Here is a 25,361-nt window from a genome sequence, read left to right on the forward strand (position 1 = left end):
TGATGTAGTGTGAGAAGGAGAACAAGGAACAAGGTAGCTTGTCTACCTTAAGAGATTCCTTATTTGTTGGGGATCAAAATCTCCCCATTTCCACCACTTCTTTAGGTTCAGTACTACCCTTCAGTGCAAGCTTCTATTAAAGAGCAAATCGGCAGAGAGGGTACTGCCAGTGAGCATGGATTACAGAAGGCTGGCCGCAGGTTATGACACGAGGGCCTGGAGCTATGGCTCTAGCCCTGGCCTTGGTCATGCAAAGAAACCAGGGACTTGGCAGTGGTTGGTGAGTACGTAATACTATCAAACTCTAATCTTCAAGTCACCGAGTCATGAGAAACAGATTTTAAAAGCATTTAAATCAACAGAATGATTTTTAAAAATAAGCATATCTACTTAAAATTTTGAAAATTTGGGCTCATAAAATTTGTACAGATAATTCTGGGGTAATGAAAACTTAAAAGGCATAGTGTCACATCTGTTAAGTGCTGGTGTGTGTGAAAGGTTTTGATTGCCTATAATTCTGCAATGTCTTTATGTTAAAAAAAAAAGCTCTAATAAAATGAAAGCTTGACTATCAGTTTAAACACATTAGTACATACAATTTTCAAATTTAAGAAGAGCAGGAAGCTGAAGGAGAAGTGTGTGAAGGAAATTAACTCAGGAGAATGACCCAAGGCAGATAAGTACCCAACAAGCGTATCTTCCCATTCGATAACAACCTCCTGGGGCAGGGCTGACTACTGGGGTTTTACAAACGATAAGAAGGAAAAATAACTTAGTTACTAACTTAGAACTAAAGTTTGAACCTAGATCTGCCTGATTGTACAAATATAAAAATATACAACACACTTTCTCCTATTTCTCCCCTTTTTGGTTTAACTTGTCTCTTTTTTAACCCTTTCACATCTCTCCCTTCATTAGCCTCCTTTATACTTCATCCTATCCATACTTTTCATTTTTTTATAACTGGGTATGTCCTTTCATCGGAGAAGGCAATGGCACCCCACTCCAGTATTCTTGCCTGGAAAATCCCATGGACGGAGGAGCCTGGTAGGCTGCAGTCCACGGGGTCACTAAGAGTCGGACATGACTGAGCACCTTCACTTTCACTTTTCACTTTCATGTATTGGAGAAGGAAATGGCAACCCACTCCAGTGTTCTTGCCTGGAGAATCCCAGGGACGGTGGAGCCTGATGGGCTGCCGTCTATGGGGTCGCACAGAGTCGGACACGACTGAAGCGACTTAGCAGCAGCAGCATGTCCTTTCATATTTCCCCTCATATTATAAGACAATGACAGTATTAACAATCAATGCTAATAGTTATTTAGAGCTTATTATGAGCGAAGCTACTAACTGCCTTCATGAGTTAAGATACACAGAAAGCATTATGAAGGGAGGACAGCATGGGGGTTCACTCTCACAAAAATGGGGTCGTATCACTCCATGATCATTCCACCTGCTACATAATATCCTTCGTCATCCACAAAATTTTGACTGACGCTAGCCATTTATCAACGTTATTCCCTCTGTTTTAAACTTCTTAACCTCATACAGCACCGCTGCTTATAACCACAAAGCAGGCTAAAAAAAATGAATTGCCTGCATGGACAACAAAGACATTCCAGAATCATGTGAAAATTACTTCGTCTCAGTGTCTTGCGCATACAAGTCGTGAAGCTCGAAAGGAAATGAGGGGAAGTGGCAGAATTTATCTACTAGATTCATGGCCAGGTTGCCATTTGACTCACCCTGATTAATTTTGGAGGCAAAATGTACGTCCAGGGGTTATGTTAAGAGTACACCAGGTTTCTAATGCACTATGTTTCTCAAAGTCTGATTTCATGTCCCCAACAGTAAGGGTTTCAAAGTGCTCACAAAGACTGCCAATCCAAAGGGCTGTTTTAAACTATATTATGTTTAGACAAATTAAATGTCATGCCTTCGCTCTCTCTTACCACTACACTCTTCTAATTTTTTCTTCAATTAACCGCTTCCTCATCCATCACTATATTTAGCAAGTCCTGAAACAAACAAAAAACCTTGTTCTTCTGCTTAACTCTCCTTTTCATGTCTGAGATCTGCTCTCTCTCTTGCCCAACTTAGGTAAACTCTGTTTATAAGGTAGATTGTTCTTGTTTTTTGAAACTTAAAAAATTCCAAACCAGTTATGCTTTTGTTTATGTGTAGAAAGTCAGTGTAAACAGAGGATGCTGTCGGAGTCTTTAGAACAGGATGAGACAATTTTAGAATCACTTATGTAAGTGACAGAAAGATTTTTTAAACTTCAGGAAAAATTAAGGGGAAAGGAGAAAAATGAGCCAAGTATAGAGAATAGAGATACCTCGTAGAGATATGAGGTAGATACCTCGTAGAATACATGTACAGACATACACAACAGGAAAAGACGGTACCTGGAAGGTAACTATCTCCCCAACTAGCGAATACAAAATAAGATATATTTTCAAAACATCGCAGCAAAGAATGTTAGATTATGTATTATTCATAATGTAAACATCTGTATTAGAGACTCACACACTGTAAGTGTGAATCATGTTGTTTCATAATTGTTAATTCACATATAAATGTCACAAACTGACATCTTACCAGATGATATTTGAACAAAAGACTGAATAATAGAATCCTTGAACAGAAATTTACTACATTCTTCTAACCAAGGAGTATCTAAGACTTATTAGAACTTCCACCTAAGAAAGAGACAAACTTCCACGGATCTTTGGTGGATGCTTCTAAAGCCCACTGAGCTTTACCTTTTGCAAAATATCCTCCTGTATCATTTACATCCTTAATGTTTTAGTCCTTCACTCAACGGAAATGCTAGTGTAGTGTAGGAAATGCTTCCTAGTGTAGGAAGCCATCTGTCAGCTTTGCCTGCCTATACTTCAAAGAAATCTATCTTGTCAGTCTTCTGTATGAGCCTTATTTCCTAGTCTTTCCTGAAAACTAGGGTTTGTTTTAGGTTACAGAATCTGAAACTTTATACAGTTCCATTGAGGATAGTTTTAAACGTTGTGAAAAACTATCAGCCGTTGCCTGTGGATGACATTATCTGTGATTATACTAGATTGGGAAATCTTCTCAAATTAAAAAATGTATACAACCCAGATTATAAGTACCAAGTTTTTTCATGTACATAATTCCAATAAAACTATTTTTTCAAATATTTCGGAAGAAAAAAGAATTCAGAGAATAACTGATCAGGAAAGAATAGAAAGAGCTAGCATTTCAAATAATGTGCCTTTAAAACACTAGTAATAAATTTTGCTGAAAGACCTATCACTTTTTATTCATGACTGTTATATGTCTATATTCCTGAAAGTTTGTTACTCTTTTAACATTAAATAATAGACATTAATCTATATTCTCTTTAAAAAAAAAAAAGACTTGAATTTTAATAACTCCAGAAAAATGTCACTAGTCTATACTGTGGCACTGGTGTTAACTGCTTTGGGAAAGAGCAAGATACAAGCAGAACACATACCTACTGCCTGGCGTACAAACCCCTGCACTTTATCTTCCCACAGCCGGATGGTTGAGCAACAGTGAGAGTGTGTGGGCTGCTATCTTGCCTCATCAACGTCACCACAATGGCCACGCAGGCTCTTTTAAAAGCTAGTCTTACTGTATACTCAGTTTCTTACTGTAATTCTTGGGCTTTTTTTCCCCAAGAGAAGCTCCCTCTTCCCTTCCCATTCATTATAGCCTGTAAGTGAAAATGTCTTATCTTTTCCTCCTTTTTACTCTGCATTCACAGGATTATTCCTGCCTGAAGCATGCCATGGACAGAAGACCCTGGCAGGCTACAGTCCACGGGGTCAAAAAGAGTTGGACATGACTGATTAACATACAAAGTAAGTGAACTAAATTGAGTAGACTGATTGTTTTTAAAATACTTTAAAAATACAGTATCTTCTATTACGTTTTAAACAAAAATACTTTAAAAATAAAACCCAGCCATAAAACATTTCTCTAGGAAAAAGAATTCAGCCATTTGGAATGTGTGAAATAGTCTCATAAGAGATGATTTCTTAAAAAGTGTTTAAATTTTGGCCAATTTTAGAAATTTAGTAGCACAATAATACAGGTCACAGCCTGATGGGTTTAAAGCACAGAAATTTCCCATATAATACACATCACTCTATCACATTATAAAAAACACACACATACACTTATATATATCTACAGTAAAGCTTACTAATTTTAAGTTGGGTAAATAATACCATAAATGTGATAAAGTACATCTCCATCCAAAGTTCCCTTGTGCCTCTTTATCTCCAACTCCACTCTCAGCCTCCAGCACACATTCATCTCCTTTGTTACTCTATTTTTGCTTATTCTAGTATTTCATATAAAATCAACTGAAATCATTGGTAGGTACTCTTTTGTTTCTGGATCTTTTCACTTGGCCTAATGCTTTGGAGATTCATTTATGTCATTCTGTGTATCAGTAATTCATTTCATTGTATGGTTACACCATACTTCATCCATTTATCAAGTACTGGATATTTGTGCTGCTTCCAGTCTGGGTTATTAGGAATAAAGCTGCTGTAAATAGTTTACTCCAAGTCTACGCAAAATACATTTTCATTGCTCTTGACTAAGTACCTAGGAGCAAGATTGCTGGATTTTACGGTAAATCTATGTTCAACTTGATAAGAAACTTTCAAACTGTTTTCTACAGTGGTTGTATTAAGCTGCATTTCCATCATCTGTGTTGAGCATTCTGATTGCTTACATCCTCATCAACACTGGATATGTCAATCTTTTTAAGTTTTAGTCATTCTCTGGAACAGAGGCCATCATGGTTGTATTTCTGCATTTCCTTGGAAGGAAACATGCTAAAGCTGAAACTCCAATACTTTGGCCACCTCATTGGAGAAGACCCTGATGCTGGAAGGGATTAGGAGCAGGAGGAGAAGGGGACGACAGAGGGTGAGATGGCTGAATGGCATCACCGACTCGATGGACGTGAGTTTGAGTGAACTCCGGGAGTTGGGGATGGACAGGGAGGCCTGGCGTGTTTCAATTCATGGGGTGGCAAAGAGTTGGACATGACTGAGCGACTGAACTGAACTGAACTGAACTGAATGGCTAATTTCTGAACATCATTCAGGTAATTATTTGCAATTTGTATGTATGTTTTGGTGACGTATCTGTTCAAATCCTTTGCTCATTTTTTTTAAACTGTATTGTCTCATTATTGAGTTGTACAAATTCTTTGTACAACCTGGACACAATGCATTTATCAGATCTATGTTGTGTAAAAGAGACTTGCCTTTTCAATTTCTTAAGTCTTTTAAAAAACAAACGTTTTGAAATTTCATGAAGGATAACTTTTCAGTATTTTTCTTTTACAGTTCAAACCAAGCTTTCTCTGATGTTTTCTTCTATAGATTTTGTAGTTTTACCTCATATTGATATTTATGTTCCATTGGACTTAATTTTTTAAATATATGACTTGAAGTATAGGTGTGAGGTTTGTTTCTTCCAGCCTTTGATCAAATTGCCAGAGATCAAATTGCCAACATCCACTGGATTACAGAAAAAGCAAGAGAGTTCAGGAAAACATCTACTTCTGCTTTATTGACTTCGCCAAAGCCTTTGACTATATGGATCATTAACAAACTGTGGAAAATTCTGAAAGAGATGGGAATACCAGACCACTTTTCTGCTTCCTGAGAAACTTGTATGCAGGATAAGAAGCAAGAGTTAGAACTGGACATGGACAATGGATTGGTTCAACATTGGGAAAGGAATACATTAAGGGTATATATTGCCATCCTGCTTACTTAACTTATATATGAAGCACATCATATGAAATGTTGGGCTGGATGACTCACAAGCTGGAATCAAGATTGCTGGGAGAAATATCAACAACCTCGAATATGCAGATGGTACCACTTTAATGGCAGAAAGTAAAGAGGAACTAAAGAGCTTCTTGATGAAGGTAAAAGAGGAGAGTGAAAAAGCTGGCTTAAAATTCAACATTCAAAAAACAAAGATAATGGCATCTGGTGCCAACACTTCATCACAAATAGAAGGGGAAAAGGTGGAAACAGTGTCAGATTTCATTTTCTTGGGCTCCAAAATCACTGCAGACGGTCACTGCAGCTATGAAAGAAAAGCTATAACAAACCTAGACAATGTATTAAAAAGCAGAGACATCACTTTGATGACAAAGGTCCATATAGTCAAAACTATGGTTTTTCCAATAGTTAGGTATGGATATGAGAGCTGGACCACAAAGAAGGCTGAGCGCTGAAGAATTGATGCTTTTGAACTGTGGTGTTGAAGAAGACTCTTGAGAGTCCCTTCAAACCAGTCAATCGTAAAGGATATCAACCCTGAATATCCATTGGAAGGACTGGTGCTGAAGCTGAAGCTCTAATACTTTAGCCACCTGATGTGAACAGCTAGATCACTGGAAAAGACCCTGATGCTGGCAAAGACTGAGGGCAAGAAGGGAAAGGGGCAACAGAGGATGAGATGGTTGGATGACATCACTGATTCAGTGAACATGAGTTTGAGCAAGCTCCAGGAGATAGAGAAGGACAGGAATCTGGTGTGCTGCAGTTCATAGGTCACAAAGAGTTGGACATGACTTAGCAGCTGAACAACAATGACCTCAATTTTAATGTAAACAAAATTTAAATGAAACTGATGAAGCACAATAGAAAACAAGTAGTATACCATGTTCATCTATTTCAGCATCTCAATTTTGAATGATAGGTAATAGTTATCTCCTTTTTAAAAACTTTTAAATTTGCAATAATTATAGATTCACTGGTGGCAGAAAGGAGCACAGGGAGGTCCATGGGCCCTTCCTGCAGTCTTCCCTCACGTTAATATCTTACACAAAACCAAGAAACTTCCATTGGTAAAATCCATAAAGCTTGTGCAAATTTCACCAGTGATACAGGCACTCATTTTGCAGCATGCAATTTTATCATGTGTAGCACTGCATAATCGCCACCATCCAGACACTCTATCAAGGCACAAGATCTCCCTCCTGTTAACAATTTATAGCCACAGCCTTCTCCCTGATGTTCACCACTAACCCTTGGCAACCACTAATCTGTTCTCTGTCTTTATGACTGTGTTATTTTATGAATGTTATGAAAACATAATCATGCATATGTATCTTTTTTGAAAATTTTTTTTTCTATTTGCATATTTTCCTTATTCATCCAAGCTACTGCTTCTACTAATAGTTAATTCCTTTTTATTGCTGAGGGGTATTCCATGGTAAGAATGTGCCATAGTCTGTTTATCCGTTTATCCCCTAAAGGGCACAGAGCAGGTTTCAGTCTCTGGCTATTATGAACGAAGCCTCTTATGAACAACCATGTGCAAGCAATGTGCACCTTTAACTGTACTTCCTGACATCTATACTGCAAAGGGAGGTAGAGCAAAATCCATTTTTAAAGGACTTACATGTTCAATTAAAACAGTATCGTGGTCCAGTTACATAAAGAATTCACGAGCCAATGCAGGGAACACGGGTTAGGTCCCTGGTCCAGGAGGATCCCACATACCTCAGGGCAACTAAGCCTGCACCCTAGAGACCGTGCTCCACAACAAGCCATCAGAATGAGACGCCTGTGCACCGCAACTAGAGAACAGGCCCTGCTCACCAGAACTAGAGAGAGCCTGTGAGCAGCAGCAAAGACCCAGCACAGTTAAAAATACACAAACAAGTAAAAACTAATGTTAGCACTGTCAACAAGTTCATAGAGGTGGAAGGCCCAAATCCTGGCCAAAACTCGAGATGTGAGTGGGCATGTGGTAAAGGGTGTGCATGTGTGTATCTCTGTACATGTGGGGGGCAGTCAAGAGCAGAACAAGTGATGTGGGCCAACTCCCTTGCCCTTTTCAGAAAGGGTGAAAATTTAGTGTTGTAGTTTTCCCAGTGGATGATTCCTTTATTTATATTTGTTATGGCACAGAGATTAAATCCTAACATGTATTCAAGGTCTGGGAATGTCTGATAATTCAATAATGCTTTAAGGAAACAGTTTTGTTCTCTAGATAAGATCTTTTTAGGCTAATATGAACACTTTTTTCTGATGATCCCAGTCCTCTGCAAATGCATGCATACACAACAGATTCTAAATTTATTTTAGGCCAACCTTGGAATATGCTGGTTATAATTTACAGAGAATGAGAAAAATCAGATATTATTATTCAATTAAATACATGACTATACATTTCCTTGATTGTTTTTAGAAAGTTTTCTGTATGCTCTACAATACACTTTAGACAAGAGTAAAAAAAAAAAGACAGCCACTTCCAGATGACATTAACGAGGAAGAACAGCATCCAGCAACAAGAAACCTTACCAGCAACAGCTGGGGGCTGAGTCCAGCCGACTCCAAAGTGTGACACATTTCCTCAGTGGAGCTTTCTCCACATAAACACTTCCAAAAAAAGAAACTGCCTGGTAAAACAAAAACAAAACACGTCAACCAATGAATGCCTGCTTACCAAACTCAAAATCTTCCTGAATTGCAATCTAGATCCCTAGAGGAGCAAAACAACAGCAGAGAAGGGAAATCAATGGCTCAGTTTAGGCAGAAGGCAAATCATTACATGTCTCACACTGTCTCCTAAGTATTCTTTTTAATTCAGTACAACGTTCATAAGACAGTGCCTACCTATCCAGAGAGTCTTCCGTTGACCGTAAAACATACGTTCAATTCTTTGGTTAATTAATTTAAAAAGAGGGAAGATTCAGAAAGTTGTTTATCATTCTACCTACCTAAAGCCACATATTCCTCTTCACTTGTCTTCTTTATGTTGACCACATCTTTCTCATATTCTAAATATTCCAGGAATGTTTTCACAGGCAACATACCATCCTTCTCATCAGAAAATCGGACAGCAGTCCTGCTGTTCTCTTGCTTATACTTCTCTAACAAGGCCTGGAGCTTAAGGAGTTCTTTTTCATCCAGCCTTAGTAACACGGCAAAGTCCTTAAATTTAGGGAGGAAGGAAGTTATCAATAGACCATTCCTCTTTCTATGACTGCCATTATGTGTCAATTATCTGTTATTATCACCTGAAACAAAATCCAAGGCTATAAGCAAAGAATGACTTCTTAATTAATGTGACAGCTATGGTGTGCTCTGCTGAAAATTTTACTCTCAATTGGTATTAAGTAGGATGTTATTTAAATAAAATAATCTTGAAACACTACATATTACTGAAAGTATCATTCTTAGAAAGTTTCTTGAGATTATTCAATAGCCTTCTAAAATGTCTGAATTTTAATAAAAATATATTATTGCTTAATCAGAAAAAATGTAAGTGCCAACTCTTGTGATTCTGAGGAAACTAAAGAACTATTGATATTTAATAGTTGTTTTAGTAAGCAGCACAAACACTATAAAATAAAAGCAATGGGCAGCGGTCCTCACTGTATCTACATATAAATCCTCTATATGGCTCTCAGGGTTGTAGAGATTAAAGAGTAACAGATACAACCTGCCAGCCTTTCAAACTGTTTTCACATCAGATGTGCAGAAATATCTCCTGATACTACTCCCGGTGGTGGTGGCAGTTTAGTTGCCCAGTCGTGTCCACCTCTTTGAGACCTCATGGACTGCTGCCCAACAGGTTCCTCTGTCTATGGAATTCTCCAGGCAAGAATACTGGAGTGGGTAGCCGTTCCCTTCTCCAGGGGATCTTCCCACTCCAGGCACCCTATAGGTATAACTTAATCAACCTGAACTTCTCTGCTGCTTGAAAGTATTTTTCACTATTGGAGAAGTAATGGCAGAACAAAATCTGCTGCAAAATGGCCTTGTCATTTATTATGGCATTCACAGAATACTATTATGAAGAGATTGTTAAAATACTTTATAAAATTCATCTATAATACCAAAGATTAAAAAAACAAGTTAGAATGTGTAGGTTATTTTCAATACTGAGAGGAAATATTTTCAGTATTTGCCACCTCTCATTTTTATTTAAAATTTATTTCTATACATGTGTTTACAATAATAGACAACTGTTTTAAAACTCAATGAGCTTTCAGATGTACCAAATATGTTTTTTAAAAGCATTACCAGTGCCTTGACAAATCATTAAAATCACTTTAACGATTTTCCTTCAGATAAGTAAAAGACATGAGACCCTGAAGCCACCAACCTGCCCAAGGTCATACAGTACTTGAGGGAAGAGAGGACACTATTTCTCTCTGCTCTCTATCAAGAGAAATTCTATTCTCTGCAGAGAAAGTAGGAATTTTATACACTCTCCTAGAAATAAGCAATACTGCACTTGCACTCTAATAAGGATTACAAGGTCCTATCACGTTTTTTACATTTTGAAGAATAAAACCATAGAACATTTTCTACAATTACTTTAAACACTCTGATGTAAGGTAGACTAGCTTAAAAACATATTCTATTATGTAGTAAACAACACAGAAAAGCTGGTCTCTTCTGCTTGTTAGAATCATTTTCTTTAAAAGAAATAGAAAATTTGCTACTTCCGTTTACTGCACATTTTTGATTAGCAAACCCTGTCGAAAAGAAGTTGTAGTAAGCAATTTTATAAAAGAACTTAAGGAAAACCAAATGATTCTAGGTACTGACATGGATTAATAACAAGCTCAATATTCAAGCCTAAATAACATAAATTTAGGAGCAAGGCACAGAAAGCCAGCAGGGATCTTGTAAAGAACATAAACCTTTACACATTAAAAAAAAAACCAAACCCTTAATACTTGTACTTCTTTACTACCAATTAAAAAATAACAAATAACCAAAGAGATGATTTTGTATAATGAATAATGGGATTACTCACATTATCAGAGAATGGTGTATCTGAATGAAAATCAGTGGAATTTAATTGACTAACAGACTCATACAGATGCAGTAATTTCAATTTATTGGCACAAAATTGTAGCAGTCCTTCATCAACAGACTCAAGCTCTACAAGGTAGAAAGAAGAAATACATTAAAGAGATATATTTAACGGACTGGTAAAAATACCTTAATTTTACATAATTCCTTGATGTTACGTTTTATAATATAGCTATATTTTCAATATAACAAATTAAGAAGGCAAAAATAATTTTTCTAACATGCAAAGAGTCTAAACTTTTAAATGAAGGTGCTCTAATAGTGGGAGAGGAGGAGAAAAAGAAAGAAAGAAAACAGAAGAGATATTTTAGTCTAGCACTCAAATTTAAACAAATATTTTGGAAACAGGTTTGAAAATATCCTCCCCTCACTCCCTAACTCAAATGTTGTCTATTATTCTCATACCCTGAGAAAAAGACAATTGGAAAGCTGCCTGGCTCTTCTTATCACGGTGGTCAAAGATACTATAATTCAACCAGAAACTGGACTGTAATACATGCATCCTCAAGAGAGGCTGAGAAAGAGACCAAAAGTAGAATTCCACCTGCATCAGTCAGGTTTCTTGTTGAGGTTAACGCTGGAAAAGTACCCACTCTCTGCATCATACAATACATTCCTGTATGACAAAGGCAGACATTGAAAACTGCAAGACTCTGTTATGAGATACAATAACATGGAAGACTGTCTATGTTCTTACAGCCATAATAGAATTTAGCATTCTCAATATTTGTCATTTTTAGAACTCTCATTTGTGGGTAGAACTTGAAGCTAGTGATGTTACAGAACTCCAACACTGGTGTTTGGTTTACTCCCAGCCCAGTGCAAGATAGATTTTAATAAATTTTTTGACATTAAAAAAAAATCCTTAGGGGAATAGGGAGATTTTACAAGTGTACTATACTTTTTAAAAGAGGTATTTCTAACATGTTGTATGCACCAAGGGAGTTTTCTATTTGCCAAAAGTCAACTTTACATGTGTTAAGAAAAAATTTCAAAATTAGGATGCTTACTGTCCTGCAACAGCATATTATTTATTTATTTTTTGGTCATACCATGCAGCATGTGGCATCTCAGTTCCTCCACCAGCGAACTGAACCAGTGCCCCCTGCAGGGGAAGTAGAGTTGGAACCACTGCACCACCAGGGAAGTCCCCTGGAACAGCATACTACGCTTTATCTATTAAGCCACTCTGCTGCTGCTGCTGTTGCTAAGTCGCTTCAGTCGTGTCCGACTCTGTGCAACCCCATAGACGGCAGCCCACCAGGCTCCTCTGTCCCTGGGATTCTCCAGGCAAGAGTACTGGAGTGGGTTGCCATTTCCCTCTCCGAAGCCACTCTAGGCTGGCTTAAATATGAAGCCTCCAGGCAGTTCAGGGGTTGGGACTCTGCCTTCCAATGCAGGCGTTGAGGGTGTGCTTTTGGTCAAGGAGCTAAGATCCCATGTGCCTTGTGGCCAAAAAACCCCAAAACATAACACAGAAACATAACACAGAAACAGTACTGTAACAAATTCAATAAAGACTTTCAAATCAGTCCACAAAAAATAAAAAGTAGGCTTCATATAATTCACACAATAAGCAAGCAAAAAGTCACAACTAGATGAAGTCCGTACACCACATACTACTTTTTTAACTGATGTTAGGAATTCAGAATAAATTTTTCTAGCTCGGCTGGAAAGAATATGGAGTTACAACCCCACAGTTACAGATGTAATTCTTTTCCAGACAAATATATTCTGAACAGTAAAAAACAATCAGAACTAGTCATGTAATCATAGTCTGTGATTCTGGAAGCCCTAGTTCCATTCATGAGGGAAGTGGATGAAAAAATATGGATTCCATACCCTGACAAAACATTAATCAAAGCATAGAATTTTGGGAAAAAAAATCATTATCATGGTCCAAACAACATTACTGAGAGTTAAAATACAATGGCAGCAAGACAGTCTGGTTGTTTTTTTGCTTACCACCAGCTATCTTGTCCCCACATGCCAACGGCTTTCAAAATGCTTTACAACTATTATCACAATAGTCACTTCCCATCATTCTATCTTTCCTCATAATAGATGGATTCAAATGAAAAATATTTACAGTAAGAAACAGAGTCAACATACTCAGAGAAAGATCAGTAGCATGCACTGAACAGGGAATTTTAAAAGTCCCCAATGATAAAGGTATGAAATAAGTTTTCTTCTTTCTTATACATTGTTTCTTATACATATTACCATATCAAGGTAACAGGATGGCATCATAAACAGTTAATACTTCCTATGGTCAGAGTTATAAAATTTGAGCTGAGACCATAAACAAACCCTATTACCTTGATTTTTTAAAGTGTCCATTAATGTCTGAGTGATGTTTTTAAGGCAGGAAAATGGTAAACGTTCACTTGCCAAGATGCTTTCCAAAGCCTAGAAGAAAAAGAAAAAAAAAGAAAGAAAGAAAGTGAAGTCGCTCAGTCGTGTCCGACTCTTTGAGACCCCATGGACTGTAGCCTACCAGGCTCCTTCGTCCATGGGATTTTCCAGGCAAGAGTACTGGAGTGGGTTGCCATTTCCTTCTCCAGAGGATCTTCCCAACCCAGGGATTGAACCCAGGTCTCCCACATTACAGGCAGACGCTTTTACCATCTAAGCCACCAGGGAAGCCACCTAGAAGAAAGATGAACAATTTTCGTAATTACAAGGCAAAGATCTTGGTTTTTAAATTTTACATTTATGCCCATAGTTTCACTGCCCCAAGTTTCAAAGGGAAATTCCATTTTAAGATGTTGTATTAATCATCTGAGAGCTAAAGTTGCATCATAAGTAATATGTAATCAATTTCATGTCATGCCAAATATGGTACCATGACAAAAAGTCCAGACTGAGAATGAAACAACTTGGAAAGCAACTGATGTGCAACAGGATGGCAGAGACAGAGATAAAGTTATTCACCAGTAAGAGTCTGAGTGAGTTTGTAATACATATGCATAAATGAAAAGCAGACATTGCCACTGTCATGCCAGTAATAAAAGCTGACAACAACTTAATTACTGCTATGTTACTGTGCTTGAGCATGGCTGGCTGTATCCACAGGCCAGTCTAGATGAATATATTTCCCGCCTCTCTGCGCCTACTCTCTTCCTGCCCAGTAGTAGATATTTAAGAATCTTCATCATTACTTCACGCCTAAAAAAGCAACCATCAGAGTCACTAGTGGGTTACACACAGCACTTAAAGTTCACACTTGTCCTTTCATATCAGCATGTTAAACTGAATTTTGCATTATGAGATTAAACAGTATAAAAGGTAGGCTATGAATGTGGCATGAGACAAATAACAAGTAACAGACTTCATCCAACAACAGCTGTGTGTGTCTGTGGGGGAGAAATAGGTGCAGAGGGCAGCTCTGGAGGTTGGTCTGGCCTAGCATGAGGCAAATGCATGGAGGATATGAAGAAAGTAACCCAGGCACTTCCCTGGTGATCCATTGGTTAGGAATCCGCCTTTCAATGCAGGGAACACAGGTTTGATCCCTAGTCAAAGAACGGCTGCCTGCAATGTGGGAGACCCAGGTTCAATCCCTGGGTTGGGAAGATCCCCTGGAGAAGGGAATGGCAACCCACTCCAGTATTCTTGCCTGGAGAACCCCATGGACAGAGAAGTCTGGTGGGCTACAGTCCATGGGGTCGCAAAGAGTCGGACATGGCTGAGCGACTTCACTTACTTACTTACAAAGAATGGCTGCAAGGCAACTAAGTCTGAGCACAGAGCCTGTGTGCGACAACTACAGAGCCCGTGCACCACAACAATAGATCCCAAATGCTGAAACGAACATCCTACGTGCTGCAACTAAGACCCAAAGTAGCCAAATAAATGAATAAAATATTAAATAAAAAGAAAAAGACAGAAAGTGATCAAAAAAGGCAAATACCTAGGAAAATGTCATCTGCCTCTGTTGTGTCTACTATCACACAAGTTAGCAGCTCACTGCCTTACTAATATTATTCAGTCTTCAAAGTCTAAACTGGTTTCTTTCCTCCCTTCACTGTTGTAAAACAATACACAAATTTCACTATTAGGTTGTTTAGTATTTTTTATAAAATTCATAGCTTCATATGAAATTCCGTAGTATTAAAAAAATTAAGGAAACAGTTCTAAAGTTTCCTGATTTTATTGTTCTATGATATAAAAAAGACAGTATTAAAATAAGAAGAATTATGTGGGTTCTGACCCTCCCTTTCCAGGACTGAAGCCCTCAACTGCTCTCCACATGCCCACTCTGTCAAAAGAATCACCTTTAATAATGGAGACTTTGCCCCAAGGAAAATGAGAACCAATTAGTACTGTCAGTGGAGTGGAAAACACAATTAAAAGTCAGAGGCCTGTCAGTTTTACAAAACGATAGTGTTTTTAGAAAATGAGTGCCATAATAGAATAAGAGGGATAGAAAGAAACCAGTATTCACTAAATCATCCTACTATTTCAGACGCTGTGTTATGAAAATGACGTATTTGGTAAGGTCCTATTTGAAGGAGCTTAAAAGAGGTAAAGAGGAAAAAGCTGGGGAGCTAGGACTAATACACATGAAATAATCAGAAAACAAATGTAATCAGCCTTCTGTATCCATGGGTTCCTCATTTACGGATTCAACCAACCATGGACTGAAAATACTTGGAAAGAAAAAATTCCACAAAGTTCCTAAAAGCAACTGTGAATTTGCCCCATACTTGCAACTATTTACACAGCACTTACACTGTATTTACAACTGTTTACACAGCACTGACACTGTGTTAGGCATTACAAGTAACCTAGAGAGGATTTCAAGCATACAAGAGGATATGTGTAGGTTATATGCAAATACTACACAACTCTATGGGGCTTCCTTGATAGCTCAGTTGGTAAAGAATCCGCCTGCAATGCAAGAGACCCCAGTTCAATTCCTGGGTTGGGAAGATTCCCTGGAGAAGGGAAAGGCTACCCACTCCTGTATTCTGGCCTGGAGAATTCCACAGACTGTATAGTCCATGGGGTCATAAAGAGTCAGACATGACTGAGCAACTGTCACCTCACACAATTTTGTAAAGGGACTTGAGCACCTTTAGATTTAGGTATTCACAGGGGGTCCTGGAATCAACGCCCCTGAGGAAACTAAGTGCGACTGCAGTCATTAGCTGTCTGTTCTGATTAAAAGCAGAGCTCAGAGGCATCCCTGAGGACCGGCGCGCCATGTCAGAACCCAAGCAGCAACAGCAGGGATTTGGGTAAGAGGAGTGGCAGTATGAGTTACCATATTACAACCAGGAGCCTGGAAAAGGTAACAAGTCTTGATTATTCCATGAGAGGCTAAGAAGCAACAGGGCCTCTTCTACAGTATCAATGAGAATGTAAATTAGTACAAGTATTTTGAGAAGTAATTTATCATCAACCAGCCAGAAGCTCATACCCTAGAGATTCCATTCTAAAGTATAAACTCAAGAGAAACTCTTACATTTGTGTGCCAGGAAACATTGTACAAGGATAATCACACTCTCATTGTTGGTAACAGCAAAAAACTGAGAACAGAGTAAATGTCCACAGACACAGTGAATAAATAAATGACAGTCACAGAGTGGAACTCATACATTACACGAGTTAGCTGCAGGCAGCAATGCAGAGAACTTCCAGAAACAAAACGATAAGAGAATGGAGTAGGTCACAAAGAAGACAGAGTAGGACTTGATTCACTTCAAGTCCAAAAAAGTGCAAAATGCATCACTATGTTTTAAAGGAGTCGCACAGAAATGCTGTAACGACAAAGAAAAGCAAAAGAGGAACACAAAATTCTAAACACTGGTTACCTTAGGAATGGGAGAAGGGATGGGAGGAGGAGGGACACGCAGGGAGGGCTCTTCAGAGTTCCTGGTAACATCCTGTTTCCTAAGGTGGGTGTGGTCACACACAGCTCTGTCTTATCATTATTACTTAATTTGAATATATGTTATGTATGGGTTTTCGTGTGTATATAAAACACACACACTTCCATGTATGGTAGTATTACTTAATCAAAAAAGAAGACAAAACAGACAAAAGAAACTTTTGCATGGGAATGTGAAAAAAGGATGAACATGCATGAAAATACAGAAACAGGATTTTGGCTTGTCATGTTTTTGGAAGGAAACAGGAAAAATACAGATTTTATTAGAAGGGAATGTAACAGTTACTTGGCAGGAAAGATCTTTTATTATACACACTTACTTGTTTTTTGGTTGCAGGGTATTTAATATCAAGAATTAATTCCTTTATTTCTGTTTCAACCAAATCTAGAAAGAAAATTAACCAAAATAAAATTTTGGTTCACTTTTACGACAGGTAAACTTTATTCTGAAAGAAAAACACACGTGTTTGCACTATCAGTCAGTCTGAAGGATTTCTGAGTCCTCTTGGAAATTACTGTTTTATTGTTACAAATTTTAATACTCCCTCGATGGTGTGCTTCATCCTTCAGAATAATTCCAATAAAAGCTATACACGATTACTTGTACCTCATTTCATTCCACAAAGGAGTTGCAACAGCTCATAAATGCACTAAAGTGTTTTGCTTGCTCCATTTAGAATATTCTATTAACTTTAAAAATGCCATGACAGTATCCTTCATTTTTATTACAGGACACCTACCAAGATTGGGACATTTTGCTTTCAGTAAGGTTCCCAGTTTCTTCACTAAGTGCATGTCCTTGGCTCGTTCACTCTTCTTATCGCTGAAACAAAAAAAATACAACAAATTCTTAAAGAAAGTGAAGCTGTTTTCCTTCTAATTCTGATACATACAAATTTCTTTTTCTTTTCTATGCTTCCTATTTAACTTTAAAGGGATGTCTAGAGAGAAATAAAACAATAGCTATAAAACAAAGCTATATTTAAAATGAATAACCAACAAGAACCTACTGTATAGCATAGGGAACTCTGTTCAGTGTTGTGCGGCAGTCTGGATGGGAGTGGAATTTGGGGAAGAATGGATACATGTATATGTATGGCTGAGTCCCTTTGCTGTCTACCTGAAACTGTCCAACAGTGTTAATTGGCCATACTACAGTACAAAATAAAATGTTTAATATAAAAAAAAAGGACTGGGAAAAATCAGTAGAGGGACATTAATAAGCTGGCACGTGATACAACTTACCTCAATGCTAAGTGGAAAGGAACATTGACTGTTTTCACACTTCCAGACACTGGATCAACCAGGCAGATCTGGTAAGTCTGGGGCTGCCAACTCTGACTAGTAATGTTATTTAAGCCCATTATTTTATAGCCAGGATACAGAAGCCTGAGGAAATCACAAAGCAATATGGTAAGCCATGGAGTTTATATGCCTCAACAGAAGATCCACGTGATGCAATGAAGATCCAGGGTGCCACAACGAAGACCCAAGGCAGCCAAATAAATATTTTTTAAACAGTAAAATAGAACCTAACTGCCAAGGTTCTACCTTGCAAAAATGTGCTAGAAATCACATAAACACAACCAGGCTGATGTCACAGTGGCAAACAAAGCACTCACATGACCAGGGGAATCGGAAGGAATCTTTCCTTTCCAGCCTCCAAAGTGTAAGGACGGATGGGGACAAGTGGGGCACCAAAGCTGACCTTAATTCAGTAGTGTATCATGGCCTCCTCAGTCAGATTCCTTTATTATTAAACACTTAATCCATAATTACATAGCAGGCATTCATGGGGAAAAACCACAATAAAGGACATTTTAATTCTCAACCAACTTGCAATCTAATTAAGTAGCTTGAAACAGAAGCTTTACTTGAACAAAAGCATTTCTTTCTGCAGCCAGGAAAAGGCTAGGGTTTGCAGCTTACCTGCAGTGCTTTCCCACGTTGAAAGCGCCCACTCGAGGGCCCTGCTGTGTGCTCCACACTTCTAAAATGCCCCTCCGTGGTGCATAGATCACAAGGAACTGAGCCACTCGACTTGGACCCTGAGGATTTCCAAAAGGGGAAAAGTCTCCCTTTTCTGGCACTCTTTCGTGGAGGTCCTCTACAATCTGGATCCAACCAGTCTGTGCATCTCGATACCCTTAGAGACAGAGGAAAAGGAAAGCCACTCAGATATGGAATCTAGGTTTAGCAGAGCCTTCTGAAGCACTCCGGGATGTTTTAGTCAGGGGGGCTCAAGAAAAGCAATAAACGTGTATTCTCTTTCATTATGAAATATATTAAACAAAAAAAATTGTAATTATGACAAATCCTAAATCGCCAAGACTCATTAAAATGTCAGTTTGCTACAGCTGGTTCTGATCACACTTTCTTTTTTAAGAAGAAATCAGTTATCATGGAAGGTTTCCTGATTTCCGTCCCTTCCTCCCTCTCTTTAAAAAATTCTGGAGAGACTTTAAGGTTCAGATTTCAAATAAAAATCCAATTAAAATAGAAGATCAAACTGGTTTCCTGCAATTCCAGTCCCCTGGTAGCACACAGACAGAGGGAGGACATGGGCTGCAGAGCAATGGGAAGCAGCGCTGGCCTGTGAGAAGAAATACACAGCTGACATGCCTTCCTGATCCCTCTCTTCTTAGTAACGGGGAAGAAAAGGACAGTGTGCACCAGCTGCAGAAGGACAGGCCACAATGGCAGCCATAGCCTCACCATAGTGGATCTGGACCAATCGGTATATATTCTGGAAAAGTCTTGCTGAGAACATACCCTTGAAGTTATTTCAAAGACAAGCACCATGTCACGGAGAAATGATGTATCTGCTACCTTGAAACCTATTTCTAAAGACACTTAGACATGTGGCAAGTAAACACTGCAGGAATTCTTTGGCAAGAAAGTAATAGTGGCCTCAGTCAGGTCCAGAGTTTAAATTTTATGCCCTCAAATCCATTATTCCTCACAATGCTAAAAACAGACCAGACTGCATCAAAATTGTGGTTTCTAACTAACAGTTTCTGCTGACATGTTAATATTAAAGATGATTACAAACAATGAACTCTCCTCTCCTCCTTAGTCAAGGGGATTTATTTTATTCAGGTTGAAAATGTGCCAACATATTTTTAAGTCTCCCTTATAGTTAGGTTTGCCATGCGACTAAGTCCTAAATAATGTATTGCAGAAAAAGCTTGGCAAGACTTCTCAAAGTATCTTCAAAGTAGACTAAGGTGGTAGTCTTTCTGTCCCCTTCTTCCTTCCTGGGATGCAGGTAAGATGGCTAGAGCTTCAGCAGCCATTTGGACCATGATATAACCTTCATGGGGAAGCTACATGGAATGACTGAGTTCCTGAGGATGTCACGCGGTATCATACTGATCCTATACATAGCTCTGTGCTTGACACTAAATGTAACTTCTAACAGACAATGTTACCAACACACTTAAATGAACTGACCCAGGCATATGGATATGGAACTCAAATTTTTAAAAAATGAATCTTGCTAGGTTTTGCCATCTTGAATCTGAAAAACCTGGCATTCTAGTTTTCGAAAGATTTGATTCAAGCATGGCCCTGCAAACTGGAATGAACCTTGCAGGGGCAAGAAACTGAATTCAGGAACTGACAATGTCAGCGAGAACTGAAAAGAAGTACATAAGGAAGAGTTTTTAAGTACCTATGAGTTGGTCACACTTAAAGGATGTGTCAGTTGGACTACAGGTCAAATGCTGTTGATATGACCTGAGTTCATGATTAAGAAAAGAAAGAAAAAAAGAAAGCATAAAGAATTAAACACTGTTATCAACAAGAAGCTGAAGAAGGATAGCACTGTTCAGCTACTGGGGTAAAAAAGCTAACTAACTTTTGTCCTGGATTTTTGTAAGAAAGTACCTTTCCACATGCGTATTGCAATTCCTCTAGCTACATCCAACAAAATAACTCTGCCAAAATCATCTGTTACTGCTGCCAGTGTGTTACATGGAGATAGACATATACTTTCACCGTGGCGTCTAGAATCTGGAAGCCCAAATCTGATATTTAAAAGAAAAAAGAAAGCAGAAATCAAAGTCCAATCTAGAAATAAATAAAAGAATAATGAAATAACAAAACAGACTGAATCTGATTTTACATTAATATAGAGAAATATGAACTTTCTATGGATTAACAGTTAAATTTATTAACTAATCACAACATTTTGTAATACAAAATACATAAGGAACTTTCTTCTATTATATAATAATACCTAAGTCTTATCTCAGATATTTGATACAGAATAACCACAACCTTATTTTTTCAGAGTATCAAGTACAACTATATCTTTCCTTGACTAAGCAATATGTCATATGAAACTACCCTGACAACCAGTTAAATTTTAGAATACTTTGCTCCTACACTCGCATCTTTGTCTATTTTTTCTTATTTCTAATCCTTCCTCTTTCTTCTCTAGATAGCATATCCTGCTGATATCAATGTAACTGCCTGAAGCAAGAACTTTCCTTCTTCTAAATAGTTATCTGTACACTGTTCTTGGTCTATAATCAATTCTATTAGAACTGTGGGTAAAATAAAAGTAAGGAAGTACTGAGAAAGAACCAGAATAGCTCATTTTGAAAAAACTCCCTGAGACCAAGTACTCAGAAACTTTGTTACATCCATGCAATGCATAGGGCCATTTAGCTTATTTCTTCATTCTTGGGTGACTGGGGATGTGATATGTTAGATGGAAAAAACTCTAGAAAATAACCTTCAATACATTCTGAAGTGAAGTGAAGTTGCTCAGTTGTGTCCGACTCTTTGCGACCCGGTGGACTGTAGCCCACCAGGCTCCTCCATCCATGGGATTCTCCAGGCAAGAATACTGGAGTGGATTGCCATTTCCTTCTCCAGAGGATCTTCCCGACCCAGGGATCGAACCCAGGTCTCCCGCATTGAGGGCAAACGCTTTAACCTCTGAGCCACCAGGGAAGCCCTAACAGATGATTAGTTGTATCTCTTCAGTTGAAGAACATCTAAAAAAGGGGAGATGTTTTTATTTCCCTTCATGGTGGTACTTTATATTGAGTAATAAAAAAGGATTTAAAAATAGAATCGAGCAAAACTCATGCCCTCTCCCCACAAAACCTGACAAATCCACTAAATATCCCTCAGTACTGCTGGAACAAGAAGGAAGCATAAGCCAGCATTATTCAAGCATAAGGAGCTTGAATATATGTGATCCCGTTTTTACTTTTTTTTTTTTTTAAAGAAATCACTATGTCCTTTTTAAGGTTCTATAGCTTACCAATAAGCTAAACTTTTTACAGAAAGAAGTTCTATAGCTATCAAAAACCCAATATTTCTACTGTACATCTAAGTGTACAGTGTTTGTAAGCGCACACTCAACACACACACACACACACACACTGAGCCTCTACTACATGATGGGGAGACAAGTGTCATTAAAACAGATAGGAACCACTCTCCTCATGAAGTTCACATTCTGGTAGAAAACCTTAGTCCCACATTAATGACTTATAGGAGCTCCAAAGACTCAAGAAATCAATAAATTAGCTAAGCACATGGAAAGACCATACATTTAACAGTCCATTTCTAAAAATATTAAAATGCAAGAGGAGCACGACAGACTTGCCTTACAGCTAATGGGGTAGCTGGTTCCACCTTGGGTTTTTGCTTTTGGACAGCTTCTTCTTCATGCTTGCTCTTCCAACCAAGCCAACCACTGAAAGAAAGAGCATTTAGACTAAAACCACGGATTCCAGTGTTTTAATGTGCAGACCATCCAAATACATGTTAAAACTAAGAGAGATGAAAATTAGATTATTTAAACTGATGTCATTACCTGGCAGCATTAAATAAAGCGGAAGTGAGTTTACTTGCCACTGCAAGTGCAACGTGAGATAATAGTGGTTGCGTGCTTCCCTGAAAAACAGAACATTTGAAAGATGACAAATAAACAAAATACACTTTTTAAATGAGATGCACTTTAAAAAGGTAGGGGGCAGAAATATAATCAGAAGTTTTAATTCTACAGTTTAAAAGTAAAATCACTAATAGTTTATAATCTTCATGATTTCCCTCTTTATATTATAGTCAATTAGAAAATCTAAACTAGGACATTAAAATGGCCTTACTCTAGCAGGGTTATTGATTTCTCATCCATACAGAAATAGCTCTTTTCCCTCTTTTCAAAATATTTTTTCAGTCAGTTTTTATTTAGAAATACTTCATATTGTACAAAATTTATTTTAAATTTAAGTATAGCTGGTTTACAATATTGTGTTTCGGATATACAGCAAAATGATTTGGTTTTATATACACACACACATTTCAGATTCTTTTCCATTACTGATTATTACAAGATACCGAATATAGCTCCCTGTGCTATCCAGCAATGGACTGGACCCTACAATGATATATTGAGACATGGCTGGTGGGCTGTTTTTAATTGCTGCATTATATCCACCTATATTTGAGGCAGTCTTCATTGTTGCTTCCGTGTTGCTTACCTATTTTATATACTGGAGTGTATATCTATGCATCTCAAACTCCTAATTTATTTCCCCCCATCTCTTTTTTAAAAATATATTTTTGTTAAAGTAGAAAAGACGGTTTGGACAATTGTGAGAAGGGTGCTTTTTATGTGAGAAATCAGAGCTGCCAAGTCTAATACCTAAATCTCCCCAGTTTTAGGGAGCAGTTTTCACCACTTCATCAGCTATAGTTGGCAGCTCATTCTATCTTTACAATTCCTCATTTACTCAACTCCCTCCTGGGCCGACATCACTAACAACTCTAAGCTTCCGACTACTGCACCAATATCTTAAGACAACTCAACTAAGAATTCGGGGCATCAGAAACAAAGAAGGCTGCTTATTTTACATTGACTTTAGTACATTTTCAGTTAATCTAAAGAATTTAGAAGAAAGTGAGTTGAGACTAATTTCAGCTTATACTGAAACTTACAAATGTAAACTGCTTAATCTTTTAAGGCTATTACCATATCCAATTTGTATATGTTGAAAATCAAGTTCAGTGATGAAACACTTACCTCTAAAGCATAGAAGAAGCCTGTAAATGGACTGGACCCTACAGTGATATACTGAGACATGGCTGGTGGGCTGTTTTTAATTGCTGCATTATATCCGCCTATATTTGAAGCGGTCTTCATTTGATCAAAAGGGGACAGAGTCATAATACCTAATGACAAAACAACAACAATATGTGATTTTAATGCACTGATATGACACTGTCATTTTAGCTTACTAGATTTTTATTTCAACTCCATTCTAAAATGCTAACTGCTGAGTTTCATTTAATAGATAAAAGTCATTTTTAAAAGCTACAAGATCAATGCCATAGAACATCCATAAGATATTAAAACTGCCATCTACAATTCCTCTAAGCTATAAAATATATAAAATAATTTAAATATTAATTTTTTTAACAGATAAAAACTTCAAATGGTACAAGAAATTTAGAGTCTACCAATATTTCCAGCTATAAGTTTACTTTTTTGAGGTAACAACTGAAATATTTTCTTATGCTGCTTTCCAGAAATGTTGTAGGTACATAAATGACAGCACACCAAATCAACTGATATGTGCCTCGTTTTTTAAATTTAATAAAATATCAAGGAGACATGCCTCATTCTTGGCAGGCACTCAGAGTATTCTACTGTGTGGTCATGCCATAATTGCCATCTGACCTTCTGATGGACATCTGAGTTGGTCCTCACCTTTTACCACTACAAATAATGCTGCGATATACGACCTTGACGGGTCTTTGCATACCTATATATAAGTTCAGCTGTATGGCAAATCCTCATCAACAGAAGTGCAGGCTCAAAAGGGGATCTACATTTGTAAACAATTTTATTAAGTACTGTGACGCCGCATTCCACAGAGGCAGTGTTGCCTCACATCCGCACCAGAAAGGCAGTAGAGCACCTCTGCTCCCATAGCCTCTCCCGCACAGTGAGAACCCTTTCCAAACATCTGCTTTGTAGTCCAGAAATTCCCAGCCTTCCATAATGAAGAGTTACTGGTGATTTCCCCACGGCGCTAAGAGTAAAAGTAGACAGTGCTAGGGAGCAGTAGAGGAAAAGCCAACATCACTTAAATTCACCCGGGCGGCAGAGAGAGAAGGAGGGGCAAGTGAGCTTAGAGATCCAGAAAGTAGAGATCTGCTGCCAGATTTCGTCTCGGGCGATGTCTTCCAACTCAGGTACTCCTGGTACATAAAGACAGCCAGTTCTGAACACAAACATACTGCAGAATGCAACAGGAGTCATTCTCATTTTCATATGTATGTACTGCCTCTATTTTGAATGCCCTGCTCCTGCAAGAGAGTCCTGGGAAAGGAAATGCTTTTCGGATGTTCATAAGTAAACCCTCTTACTGGATTTAGGATTTAAAGTCATCAAATTTTAATCCTTACAAAAGTTGACCTATTCTGAAAGATGAGAATGCCTGTCCTGTGTTTATGAATGAATTCATGATTCAATATACAAAGTGTTTTCATGACATGATTAAATATGCTGACTATACCAGCACAAAATCAAAGGCTGAATGGTATCACATATAAA

General features: G+C 37.9%; 1 protein-coding gene across 1 annotated transcript in view; it reads right to left on the reverse strand.

Moving 5' to 3' along the window:
• Nucleotides 1-25,361, reverse strand: part of RAB3GAP2 (RAB3 GTPase activating non-catalytic protein subunit 2) — a 102,003-nt gene that overhangs the window by 19,965 nt on the left and 56,677 nt on the right. Inside the window, exons 10-21 of the mRNA XM_052653706.1 lie at nucleotides 23,826-23,974; nucleotides 22,617-22,696; nucleotides 22,407-22,496; nucleotides 20,669-20,808; nucleotides 18,710-18,926; nucleotides 18,026-18,169; nucleotides 17,521-17,603; nucleotides 17,101-17,165; nucleotides 13,203-13,293; nucleotides 10,826-10,953; nucleotides 8,775-8,988; nucleotides 8,356-8,453 (exon numbers count right to left, since the gene is read on the reverse strand). Coding sequence (XP_052509666.1) covers nucleotides 8,356-8,453; nucleotides 8,775-8,988; nucleotides 10,826-10,953; nucleotides 13,203-13,293; nucleotides 17,101-17,165; nucleotides 17,521-17,603; nucleotides 18,026-18,169; nucleotides 18,710-18,926; nucleotides 20,669-20,808; nucleotides 22,407-22,496; nucleotides 22,617-22,696; nucleotides 23,826-23,974 — 1,499 coding nt within the window. The remainder of the gene's footprint in view (nucleotides 1-8,355; nucleotides 8,454-8,774; nucleotides 8,989-10,825; nucleotides 10,954-13,202; nucleotides 13,294-17,100; nucleotides 17,166-17,520; nucleotides 17,604-18,025; nucleotides 18,170-18,709; nucleotides 18,927-20,668; nucleotides 20,809-22,406; nucleotides 22,497-22,616; nucleotides 22,697-23,825; nucleotides 23,975-25,361) is intronic.

The sequence above is a fragment of the Budorcas taxicolor genome, chromosome 16, assembly GCF_023091745.1.
Source record: "Budorcas taxicolor isolate Tak-1 chromosome 16, Takin1.1, whole genome shotgun sequence".
Taxonomy (NCBI): domain Eukaryota; kingdom Metazoa; phylum Chordata; class Mammalia; order Artiodactyla; family Bovidae; genus Budorcas; species Budorcas taxicolor.